The sequence below is a fragment of the Melozone crissalis genome, unplaced genomic scaffold (genome assembly GCF_028551555.1).
Source record: "Melozone crissalis strain CALT ecotype California unplaced genomic scaffold, PUWL_Pcris_2 ptg000054l_1, whole genome shotgun sequence".
In the NCBI taxonomy this organism is placed as follows: Eukaryota; Metazoa; Chordata; class Aves; order Passeriformes; family Passerellidae; genus Melozone; species Melozone crissalis.
This window is the reverse complement of record NW_026535832.1, coordinates 738579-751142: the sequence shown is the minus strand read 5'-3', so window position 1 is coordinate 751142 and position 12564 is coordinate 738579. Positions and strand designations below refer to the sequence as shown.

Sequence of the window (12564 nt, the reverse complement as noted above, 5' to 3'; positions counted from 1 at the left end):
CACGGCTCGGCCGGTCCCCAACCCCAGATATGTCACAGTCGGTCCCCAAACCTCGGGGACACGGCACAGCCGATCCCCGACCCCGACAGGACTGCGGGGACACGGCTCGGCCGGTCTCCAAACCCGGACATGTCACACCTGGACCCCGAACATGTCACACCGAGTCCCCAACGGCAGGGGGACAGCAGGGACACGGCACAGCTGGTCCCCAAACCCTGGGGACAGCAGGGACACGGCACAGCTGGTCCCCAGCTCCGGACACGCCACCCCCGGCACTGGAGCGGCTCCGTCCCGGTTTTTTTGTCGCCGTCGTTGTCATTCCCGCGCACAGCGGCACCGGGAGGATGTGGAGAGTCCCGGGGACACCGGGAGGACACGGAAGGACCCGGGGACACCGGGAGGACGCGGAGGGTCCCCGCAGGGACTTTTGGGGCAGTTTTCAGGAGAATCCAGAGGCTCCCCCACGTTGGGATTTGCCTGGATTTTGGGGGTTCCTTGTCGGGTTCGACGGCTCCTGCTGGCATGAGGAGGAGGATGATGCGGATGAAGATTTCCGGAGTGTCCCCAGTGGCACCAGGGCCACGTCCCCGCTGCCAGCAGCGCTTTTAGGGCAGAGCCCCTCGGGGCCAGCCCCGGGCCTTTCCCGCGGCTCCGTCGTCGGGATCCGCCCCTGGAGCAGCGGGGGACAGCGGGACCCCATTCCCGCAGATTCCCGGTGATGATTCCCGGGATTCCTGATAATTCCCGCCCGGTTCCCCGGGATCCCGGACCACCCGATCCCACCCGACCCCACCCGATCCCCGCCGATCCCTCCCCTCCTGTACAAACCCCCCCCCCCCCCCCCATTCCCGGGAGCCCCCCGAGGATGTCCCCGGTGCCACCCGCAGTGCCAGGAGCTGCCACCTCTCACCACCCCCCCTCCAAAATTCCCGACATTTAAACCAAAGAAGGCGCCGACCCCACGGACACCTCGCCCCTGTCCCTTGTCCCCAGCCTGTCCCCTGCCCCACACGGGGCTGGCACCGCACCGAGCGGCTCAGGGGACCCCGCGATGTCCCCGCTGATGTCCCCAGGGTGTCCCCCCTGTGCCAGCCCCGCCCGCTGCTGTCTCATAATGAGAATTTTACCCCAAAACCGCCAGCAACGCCCCCCAAATGCCACGCACCGGCTGTGGGGTCACAGCTCTGTCCCCTCCCTCCGGGAGCCACATTCCTGTCGCGCTGCCACCCCCGCTGCCACCGCCGCGTCCGTGCCAGGACCCAGTAAAGCCGTGCTAAATGCCAGCCGTGCCAGGACCCGTGTAAAGCTGTGCTGAATGCCAGCCCGTGCCATGGCACCCAGTAAAGTTGTGCTGAATGCCAGCCCGTGCCAGTGAAGCCGTGCTCCATGCCAGCCCTGCCGGGTCCATGCTGGGAGCACTGGGGCAGGGACGGGATCCCAAAATTCCCGGGGAAGGATTTACTGGGAAAATCAGAATGTTCCCCAAAAATGTCACACCCCTGGGGTGCTTGGTGTCACCTTGGGCCGCTCGGTGTCACCTTGGGGTGTTTGGTGTCACCTTGGGGTGTTTGGTGTCACCCTGGGGCGCTGAGGGTGTCCACAGGCTGCTCATGGCGCGGTGCAGGACGAGGACACCGAGGACACCCTGGTGCCACTCGGGCCCAGCCAGCGGCCACAGGCTTGGGGGTGGGCACGGGGACAAGGGTGGCACCCACCGGCATTGGGGACAGCACCCCCCGGAACTAGGGACAGTATCCACTGGCACTGGGGACAGCCCCGGGACCCACTGGCTGTGCTGGGAGAGTTGGGGGCTGTGGGATTGGGAATGAGGGATCGGGGATGGGAATTTGGGATTGGAAATGGGGGGTTTGGGGTCGGGGATGGGGATTTGGGGTTGGGGTGTGGGATTTAGGGTGACGCCAATCACGGCGGATGACGTCACACACAGGGGGCAGGGCCAAGGCACTCAGCGCCCTCCAGTGGCCAGAACTGGCACTGCCCGGTGCCACCAGCGCCACGGGTGCCACTCAGTGTCCCCAACCTGGCACTGTCCAGAGCCCCCAGTGCCACCTGGTGTCCCCAAACTGTGGACACTGCCCAGTGACACCCAGCGCCATCAACTGGACCTCGATCCCCATGACCTGGAGGTGACACAGGCCCGGGAGAGGGGACACAGGGCCAGGAGAGGCCCCAGCCCCACAAATAAATCCGGTCTGGGATCGAATCCTGGCTTTAATTACGACCCAGATTTTCCACTTTTCTTCAACGAAATATTTCCCCAAACGATTTGGGGAAATTCTCTCCCAGATTTGGCGTTCCAGGCCCGAGGTTTTGTGATTTCCTTGAATTTCATAGTCCAACCAAAACGGAGCGAAGTGGGCGGGGCCACATAATGAATATGCATGAGTCTCTTAGGTAATCCTATGAATATGTAAATTTTTGGGAATAAAATCTCCAAATTTGGGGAGAGGAGCTCTGAGAATTTCGCATATTTGGGAGGTTCAATAATCATTCCACTTTCTTTATTTAGTTAAATTTTTCTTTAAATCTTTAAAGAAAAAAGTTTCTTAAAGTTTAGTTTTTCTTTAATTCTTTAATTTTTTTCTTTCCGTGCCTCAGTTGCCCCCAAACCAGGTGGGACCCTTGGGCACCCCAAAGCGGGCATGAAGCCCTGGCACCTTCCTCAAAATATCCCAAAAATATCCCCAAAACATCCCAAAAATATCCCAAAAAATATCTGCTCCACTTTTACGACTTCATGTGACAGAATTAAAAAAAAAAAAAAAAAAAAAAAAAGAAAAATAAAAAGAAAAACACCAAATATTTACCAAAATTTCCAGACCTGTTTTTTTTTTTTTTAAGGGCCTTTTTTTTTTTTTCTTTTTTTTTATTATTTTGAGGCGGATTTTCGCCATCTGGAGAATGAAAAGGCTCTGGCAGGGCTGGTGAAGTGTCAGCGAAAATGATTTAAAAATGTTGTTTTTATTATTATTTATGGGCTGGAACCCCAGAGAGGGAAAAGGAGCCAAAAAAAAGGTTCAAAAATAGATGGAAAAAGCAAAAAAAAAAAAATTGGGATGTTTTTTCCAGAGGTGGCTGAAAAATAAAATAAAATACCTTGGAAAAACACAAATAAATTGGGGGGTTTTAGAGGTCGGGGTTTTTGAGATTGGGAATTTTTGGGATCAGGGATTTTTCGGGTCTGGGATTTTTGGGGATTGTGGTTTCTGGGGATTGGGATTTTAGGATCAGGGATTTTGGGATTTCTGGGATTGGGGATTTTTGGGATTGGAGATTTTGGGATCAGGGATTTTTGGGATGGAGGTTTTTGGGATCAGGGCATTTTTGGGATCAGGGATTTTGATGATCGGGGTTTTTGGGGTCTGGGATTTTTGGGATCGGGGGATTTTTGGGATTTCTGGGATTGGGGATTTTGGGATCAGGGCTTTTGGGGATCAGGGATTTTCCCAGCTCCCAGCAGAGGGAACGGCGGGAGCACAGCAGAGTCTCTTGGCCAGACGGGCTGGAATTCCACAGCTGGAATTCCACAGCTGGATCAGCTGGAACGCTCTGGTTTGGGATTCCCAGGGATTCCAGTTTGGGGTCCCCAGGGATGCTCAGGTCCGGGATTCCCAGGGATTCCCTGATTTGGGGTCTCCAGGGATGCTCCAATTCGGAATTCCCAGGGATTTCTGGATTTGGGGTCCCCAGGGATGCTCCAGTTCAGGATTTTTGATTTGGGGTCCCTGGGAATGCTCTGGATACCTCGAGATGAGCTGATTTGGGGTGCCCAGGGATCCCCAGGTTTGGAGTCCCCAGAGATACTCCAGTTTGGGATCCCCAGAGATGCTCGGGTCCAGGATTCTCTGATTTGGGGTTTCTGGAATGTTCCAGTTCAGGATTCCCAGATTTGGGGTTCCCAGGGATGCTCAGTTTTGGGATCCTCTGCTTTGGGGTCCCCGGGGATGCCCCATTTGGGGACAGGGCCTGGAAAGGGGATCCCAAATCCTTCCCTTCCCCTCTTCACCCCCTGTTCCCTCTCATCCTGTTTTATTTTGGGGTGGATTATTCTCTATTTAGGGCCTTTCCAGCTGCTTCCTTTTATCCTTTTCATTCAGAGCCTGTCATTATATTTTCCATTCTTTCAAAGAAATAAAAAAACCAAAACAAAAGCGGCTTCCCAGGGGCCTTTCCAGCTCCTTATTCCCGGAGGAGAGGAGCAGAATATCCCAAAATATCCCCCAAAAATCCCCAAAAATAAAAAATAAAATCCCAAATCCTTCCACTCCCGCTTCCCTGTGGGGTTTTTAGGTGTTTTTGGGATGCGTAGGAGGGGGGAATATCCCAAAAAAAACCCTCTCCGAGATCCTGACGTGCTGGCACATCCTTTTCCCGTCTCTTTTTGGGATCTGGCCATCCCAAATTGCTGGGGCGGGCCGGGAGCTGCCGGCTCTGGGCTCCCGTTCCCGCTTGGAATGGGGCCGGGAATGGGGAAAAGAAGCTTTTTCTGAGATTTTCTCATCCCGTTTTTCCTGTCTCCCGGGATATTCCCAGCCCTGCTCCTGCCCCCCGGACCCTCCAGGGTTAAATCCACCTCTGGGGCACCCCAAAATCCAAAATCCATTCCCCAAAATCCGCCGCCGGGGCCTTCCAGGGCATCATCCTCGCTCCATCACCATCCCATGAAAAAGTGGGAAAATTGAGGGATTTCAACCCAAAACCTGCAAAAATCCCCCTGGATCCCCCATCCCACAGATCAGGATCCCCAGGGTGTCCCTGGGATTGAGGTCACCCCTTCTGTCCCTCGTTTTTTATTTTTGCCCTTCCCTCCCCGCTTTTTTCCTGGAACCCGGTGGGGACAATTCCTGGAACCCGGGGAAATCAGGATCCAGGGAAAAACAGGAAAATCCAGGATAAGACGAACCCAGGACAGGGAAAATCCAGGATAAGGAGAACCCAGGACAAGGAAAATCCAGGACAGGGAAAATTCAGGACAAGGAGAACCCAGGACAAGGAAAATCCAGGATGGGGGAAATCCAGGACAAGGAGAATCCAGGGAAAAACAACCCCGAGGACAGGGAGAACCCAGTTCAGGGAGCAGCCAGGTTTTGGGAAGGCGGGGTTGGAACGACACCTCGCCGTGGAATCTCAGCATTCCAGGTGCCTCCTCCCTCGGCCGCCCCCCCGCCCGCGCTGGGATCGCGGCCCGGCGGGACCGGGCCGGGACAGCGGGGCCGGGCTTTGGCCGCCGCTCGGGCCAAGGAGCCCCCCCCGGGCCCCCGCGCCCCCCTTTGATGCCGCATCCTGCGAGAAGGGTGGAAAAAAGGGTGGAAAAATGCCGCGCCGGGGCCAGGGCGGCTTGAAGAAGGGAAATGTTGTCCCGGGTTTGGCCCCATAAACGCCGCCTGTTCCATTACAGCATCCGCGCCTGGGCCGGCGGGAGGCTGCGAGGGGGGGACACCCAAAAATAACCGCGCTGGGGACACCCGGGTGGCAGCGGGACAGCGCCACCCCCGGCACGCCCCGCGGGGTCACGGCGGGGCTGCCCGCGCGGCGCCTTGGCACGGCCCGCTGCCAGCGGGGGCTCCGGTGGGTGCCCCCGCCCCGGCTGCCACGTCCCGCTGGCACCGAGCCCCCCCCGCCGCCGCCAGCCCGGCCGGGCCCGGCCCAAGGCAAACAGGAGCGGCCGGGACGGTGCTACCGAACGGGGGCAGGGGCTGGGGACAACGGGGACCCTCGAGGGACACGCGAGGGACACGCGGGGCTGGCCCCCGTCCCGGAGAAGCCCAGCAGCCAGACGGGTGTACAAGAATTGTATATTTTGTAATAAATAATGTACAAATCCGCCGGAATCCGGGCCGGCGCGGTGCCCGAGGTGCCGCGGGGGTGGCACGGCAGGGAGGGAGTCTCATCCGCGTTATCCTTGGGGTTTCCTCCCCAAAATATCCCCGTTTTCGGGGAGGAAAGCAGTGTCCCCAGCCCCCGGCGCGGACACACCGGGGCTGCGCCGGTGGCACCGGGCAAAGCACCGGGCGGGGATCCCCTTGCCATGCCCGCCCCTGCCCCGGTTTGCCCCCAGCCCCTCTTTTATTCCTTTTATTTCCATCCCGTCCGCGGGGCCGCCAGCGCGGGGCTGAGCACCAAGGGGAGGCAGCGACAGCACCGGGGGGTGGCGGGACCCCCTCCCCACGTCCCAGCCGTCCCCTGTCCCCCGTGCCCCCAGTCCTCCGGGCGTTATAAATGAGCGCGGCCAAAAGCGACGGGGAAAGGGGGCGACAAAGCGGAGCCGGGGAGGGGACACGGAGGGGCCTCAGGGCTGTCCCCGCGGCCGGCCCGCTCTCCGCTGGCTGCCGGGGGTCCGGCGGGTGCCCGCGGGCCCGGAGGGGGCTCCGGAGGCGAAGTCCATCACCTCGGGGGGAGCGCGGCGCAGCTCGGAGCTCCCCATCTCCCTGCGGATGTCGGCCAGCGCCTCGGCCGGGGAGCTCAGCAGCCGCTGGAAGAGGCTCTCCCGGCCCGCCGGCCGCTCCTGGCACTCGAAGGTGACGGCCGTGCCCTCGCCCGCCCGCATCTCCCTCGAGAAGCCGTCCGAGGTGCCCGCGAAGCAGCGGCCGATGGCGATCTCCTTGGCCAGCCGCGGGTTCTGGTCCGTGACGGTGTAGATGCCGTAGTTGTGGCCCAGCGGGTCCAGCGGGGCCAGCATGGAGAAGGCCCCGGTGTGGTTGTTGTCGGCCAGCGGCGGGTGGCGGCTCAGGTAGTCCCGCAGGAGCCCGTTGATGGCCGTGCGGCGGCAGCTGCCCTGCGGCACGACGGACACCAGGGTCCTGTCGGCCAGGCTCTGGTCGAAGAGCATCCCGCCGCACTTGAACTCCACGCAGGCGCCCGAGGTGTCGTCCAGCAGCGGGTCCCGCACGCTCCGGCTGTCCCGCAGCCCGTAGAGCTGGCCCCGCGTGCGGGGGTGGCTGCCCCCGACGTTCCTGGACCTCACCATGTACTCCTGCGGCCCCCGCAGCTGCACCTTGATGTAGCACGCCCGAAACTCCTGCGGGTTGGGCCACCACGCCAGGTAGTCGCCGGTCCAGGAGGTGACGTCGCTCTCCTTGAAGGGCACCACGTTGTACTCGTACTTGTCCACCTCCACGCGGTAGAAGCGCAGGTGGTTGGCGCTGACCGGCGCCTCCTCGCACTCCCGCAGGCTCCGGTAGGAGTACACGGGGCCGTTGTTCTCGTCCACGTTGTTGGGGTCGGGTTTGGCTACGTTGATCTGGAACGCCGTCTTCTTGAGCGCCGGGTCCTCGTGGTCCGAGCGGCGGTAGCCCAGCTTGTTCAGGTAGGGCTGCGCCACCCCCACGGCGTTGGGGTTCAGCTTGGGGCTGGAGGCCACGGCTTCCAGCTCCTCCCCGCCCAGCGTGGCCGTCACCAGGGCCGCGTAGGCGTCGGGGCGCCGGGCGTCGCAGAAGGCGGGCAGGCAGGCGCCGTTGGGGCCGGTGACGGCGCTGTCGAAGCGGCCCCAGGCCCGCGGGTTGCTGGGGAAGCCGGGCTGCGGCTCCAGGTTGATGAGGCTCACCACCACCCCTTCCAGCTGCTCGTAGGGGTTGAACTTCTCGTTGCTGTAGGCCCTGACCTTGACGAAGCAGCGGCGATCCTCGGGCACGTCCAGGTTGAAGAGGCGCCGCTCGCGGATCTCCAGGTTGCCCACCAGGAACGTCCTCTCCTCCCTCCTCCTCCTCCGCCCGCCCCCGGCCGGCCGCAGCTCCGCCTCCTCCTCCCACAGGCCGCTCTCGGGGTTCAAGGACCACAGCTTCATCTTCTGCAGGTGCTCGGCCATCCACACCTGCCCCGCGTCCATCCTCACCTGCACGGGCCCGGCCTGCAGCGCCGCGCCGCTCTCGCCCTCGCGGAACTCCACGGCGAACATGCCGTAGGTGCGCAGGGGCACGATCTCGCCCTCGGCGTTGGCGAAGCTCAGGTCGCTGGAGGCGGCGCTGGCCGTGCCCACGTCCCTGGGGTCCACGAAGGTGACGCTGGCCTTGACGGTGCCGTTGAAAACCTCCCCGGACGGGCGCAGGAAGGCTCCGGCCGGCAGCACCAGCTCCCCGACGGGCTCCCGGCCGCCGGCCTCGCCCAGGGGGATGGCGTTGTTCCGCCCTCCGTCCAGCTCCACCGGCTCCTTCTTGCGCAGCATCTTCACCTCGTGGTACACGGCTCCTCCCCGCGGGTCGAAGGGCAGCACCTTGACGGCGTCCACCAAGCGCTGCTGGCCGTCCACGAAGCGAGTGACGAGGCGCTGCGTGTCGGGCGGCACCTCGATGGTGAAGGAGCCCTGGTAGCCGGTGAAGCCCACCTTCCTGCCCCCCAGGAAGATGTGGCCGAAGCGCAGCGGCTCCCCGGTGTCGGCCGCCGTCACCCGGCCCTGCACCAGCAGCCGGGGCTGCGCGCAGGGCCCGCAGCCGCACTCGGCCACCACCTTGAGGGGCAGCACGGAGCCGGCGCACGGCACCTGCCGCAGCTCCATCCTGCGCACGCCGCAGCACAGCCCCGACTCCCCCCCGCAGCCCGAGGTCTCGGCGGGGCCGCCCGGGCACGGCGAGGCCGGGCAGCGCCCCACGTTGTAGTAGCGGGAGCCGCTGGCGTCCTGCGGGCACTCGCTGGGCAGCTCCACCAGGCTGGGCTCCGGCTCCGCCCTGCAGCTCTGCTGGCCCGGGGCTGGGGGCACGGAGGGGACGGGGATTAGAGGGGTCAGGGGGGGTCTCGCCACCCCGTAGGGGCCCCCCGCGCTCGCTCACCCAGCACGGTGAGCTGCGCGGGCGCCGAGCGGATGGCGCCCGCCTCGGAGCTGGCTTTGCAGTGGTAGGTGCCAGCCTGCTCCGGTGCCAGCCCCCGCAGCGCCAGGCGGCCGCTGCTGCGCTCCGCCGTCCCCTCCAGCAGCGTCCCGTTGTGGTACCTGCGGGGACAGGCGACAGGCGACAGGCTCAGCGGTGACACTGCCACCCCCGCCCGTGCCCTCTGTGCCCGCCGTGCCAGCTCACCAGTAATATTTCTGGGGCGCGGGGGTGCCCGAGGCTTTGCAGCAGAAGGTCACGTCTTGCCCGGCCTCCCGCACCCTGGCCGCGGGCTGCAGCACCATGTGGGGCTTCTCTGCAAAGGGCGAGAGGGGCAGCGAGCCCATGGGCACCCCCGGCTCGCCCCTAGGGGTGCCCCAAAATCCCCCCCGCCTTCTCACCGAGCCGGTGCAGCCTCAGGTGCGCCTCGGCCACGCCCGAGCCGTTGGTGACGGCGATGGGTGCCAGCCCCGGGGCGAAGCCGTCGCGGTGGGCGCTGATGTTGGCGGCGGGGCCCGGGCACAGCCCCGAGGCCGAGAAGCGCCCGCGGGCATCGCTGCGGGCCAGCAGCACGGGCGGGCGGCCCTCCAGGTACACGCGGGCACCCGGCAGCGCCACCCCGGCCGCTGTCTCCACCGTGCCCCTCAGCGTGTGCCCGGGGCAGCCCGCGGGAGGCTCCGACTCCGAGTCCGTGGGCAGCGGGGGCACCGCCGAGGGGGCACCGGTGGCGTTACCTGGGCACGGGGGCGGGCGGCATTTCTGCACCTCGGTGACACGGCCGGGACACGGCGGGTTCTTGGCCGTGCGGCAGCTCCGGCGCCGGACGCGCGTCCCCGAGCGGCCGCAGCTGCGGGAACACGGACCCCAAGCGCCCCATTCCGTCCAGGTGGGCTCTGAGGGGACATTCCCGGTGGGAACGGTTACCGTGACCCGTGCGGTCACCCCCGGGTCACACCCGCGGCAGAGCAGCCTGAGGTGGGTGGCACCGGATGGAATTTCACAGCTGCTCCTGCTGCGGGGGCTGAGAGGGGGATTCGGGTCCTTGGAGGGACCCCCGTCCTTGTCACACCCCGGCGCCACCTCCAGCCCTCTGCGGCAGCCCCGTGTCCTCTCCCCACAGCCCCCAGGGACAGGGAGGGCTCGGGTGGCAGTGCCACCCCGTGTCCCCTCCCGGCAGCCCCCGGGGACAGGTCCGTACCTGGGCAGGGCCCGGCGCTGCAGGGCCGCCGCTCGGTGGCTTTGCCGCGGCACCGGAGCTCCCGGAGCGGGGCCGGGCTGCGCGCGCTGCCGCAGCGCCGGGAGCGGCTCTGCGTGCCCCGGGCGCCGCAGGCGCTGCGCGAGCAGGGGCTCCAGGGCGACCAGTGCGACCAGTACACGTGATCTGCGGGACACTGGGCGTGACTGGGGCCCACGGGCTGGGGACAGCGGCCAAGGGGTTAAAGGGGAAGGAACGCCCCCGCCCCACAGCCCAGGTGGGACACAGGAGAGATACGGGTGAGACACAGGGGAGACAGACATGAAATAGAGGTGGGTTAGAGGTGAGGTGAAGGTGAGACACAGGTGGGATGCAGCTGACGTAAAGGTGAGGTACAAGTGGGACACTGGTGTGACACAGGTGGGATACAGGTGTGACAGGTGTGACAGAGGTGACACACAGCTGTGTCAGCTGCCCCCCAGGTGCCCCCAGGTGTGCCCCCAGGTACCCCCCAGGTACTCCAGCTCACCCAGCGGGCACAGGAAGCGCACGTGGTAGTTGGCACAGGCAGTGCCCCCCAGCTGTCCCCAGGTGCCCCCAGGTACCCCAGGTGCCCCCAGGTACCCCCGGTACCCCCAGCTCACCCAGCGGGCACAGGAAGCGCACGTGGTAGTTGGCACAGGCCGTGCCAGCCGGCTGCTCGCGGTGCAGGCAGCGGAAGCCGCGCTCGGGGCTGGCATGGACCACCTGTCCCAGGGCCTCGGGCAGGTGCCACTCGGTGCTGCGCGCCTGGATGGCCACGGGCCGGGCGCACACGCGGTCCCCGTAGTAGAACCTGATGGCCGCCAGGCTCTCGTGGTCACCGTCACCGCCCGGGTGGTCGATGTTGAACCACGAGGTCCAGGCGGCGCCTTTGCCTGAGGGGGATGCGGGGATGGGTTGGGGACGGGCTGGGAACAATTGGGGACAGCTTGGGGACAGCTTGGGATGGTTTGGGATGGTTGAGGACAGCTTGGGGACAGCTTGGGATGGTTGAGGACAGCTTGGGGATCGTTGGGGATGGGTTGGGGACAGCTTAGGGACACAGAGGGTGTGCGGATGGAGGTGACCACTGAGGGGCTGCTGGGGTGGGGATGGCCAATGGGGCAGAGGGAGGGACACGGGGTGGGGGCTGTGGGGACATGGAGAGGGGACAGGTGACCCCAGGGGACACAGCCCACCCTGTGGGGGCACAGACAGGGGACACGGGTGACCCCAGGGGACACGGCAGGGTGGTCACCACCAAGGGTCACGTGGGGGATGGCATGAGGTCCCCAGACCCATGGGAATGTCAGGGGTGGGCAGCGCCCCTGGGGACGCTGAGGGGACACGGTGGCCCTCGGGGTGGCCTCACCTGCCGTGCCCAGGTCCAGCTCCTCCAGGTCAAGTGTGGCTTTCCAGGGCTTCCCCCCTGTGCCAGCCTTGCCCGGCTCCGACTCGTTCTCCAGCGGCTCTGGGGACACACGGGTGGCACTGCCACATTCCCAGGGACCCAGGCCCACCCCGTCCCTTCCCTGTCCCTGTTCCCATCCCTGTCCCTGTCCCATCCCTGTCCCATCCCTGTCCCCGTCCCCGTCCCCATCCCCGTCCCTGTCCCTGTCCCTGTCCCCATCCCTGTCCCTGTTCCCGTCCCTCTCCCTGTCCCTGTTCCTGTCCCTGTCCCTGTCCCTGTCCCTCTAGTGCCAGGATCCCTGGAAGGACACAATTCCCCTATCTCTATCCACCCCTCCCCTTTGGCAGGTGCCAGCTCTCCCTTCCCACTCCTCACCCCCTGCCACCACCCCTTGTCACTGTCCTGTGCCACCACCCTGTGCCACCAGCCCATCCCCACCCCTTCCCCCTTCATTCCCACTGGGAACCCCAAAACCCCGGTGGCACAAAAACCCCAAACCCCAACCCCAAACTCCAAACCCCAGACCCGAAACTGCTGACCCCAAATCTCCAAACCCCAAACCCCCAACCCCAGCTCCCAAACCCAAACCTCAATACCCAAACTCCAAACCCTAAACCCCAACTCCCAAACCCCAAACCCCAAACACCAACCCCAACTCCCAGCTCGCAAATCCCAAACCCCAAACCCGAAACTGCTGACCCCAAATCTCCAAACCCCAAACCCCCAACTCCAGCTCCCAAACCCAAACCTCAATACCCAAACCCCAAACCCCAAACCCCAAACCCCAACCCCAACTCCCAACTCCCAAACTCCAAACCCCAAACCCGAAACTGCTGACCCCAAATCTCCAAACCCCAAACCCCCAACTCCAGCTCCCAAACCCAAACCTCAATACCCAAACCCCAAACCCCAACCCCAACTCCCAGCTCCCAAACCCCAAACCCAAAACTGCTGACCCCAAATCCTGAAACCCCAAACCCAAGCACCCCTTACCTGCCACCCTGGCAGCGTACGAGGCTCCCAGCATCGCCAGCACCACCAGCAGCTGTGCCAACCGTGCCATCGGTGCCAGCCGCGCCAGCTGTGCCATCCGTGCCAGTTATGCTGGCTGTGCCAGC

At 64.0% G+C, this 12564-nt stretch overlaps 2 protein-coding genes across 2 annotated transcripts in view; both read right to left on the bottom strand.

The window, feature by feature from the left end:
• The window catches only part of GATAD2A (GATA zinc finger domain containing 2A), an 85352-nt gene that overhangs the window by 39294 nt on the left and 33494 nt on the right, over window positions 1-12564 (bottom strand). The window lies entirely within an intron of this gene.
• On the bottom strand, window positions 6235-12536 carry CILP2 (cartilage intermediate layer protein 2). The gene is made up of 8 exons (XM_054286646.1): window positions 12440-12536; window positions 11408-11506; window positions 10659-10931; window positions 10018-10200; window positions 9221-9712; window positions 9027-9135; window positions 8784-8941; window positions 6235-8703 (listed from the first exon to the last, which is right to left on the bottom strand). The coding sequence occupies exons 1-8, from the start codon at window positions 12534-12536 to the stop codon at window positions 6311-6313; spliced, it is 3804 nt and encodes a 1267-aa protein (XP_054142621.1). The 3' UTR covers window positions 6235-6310.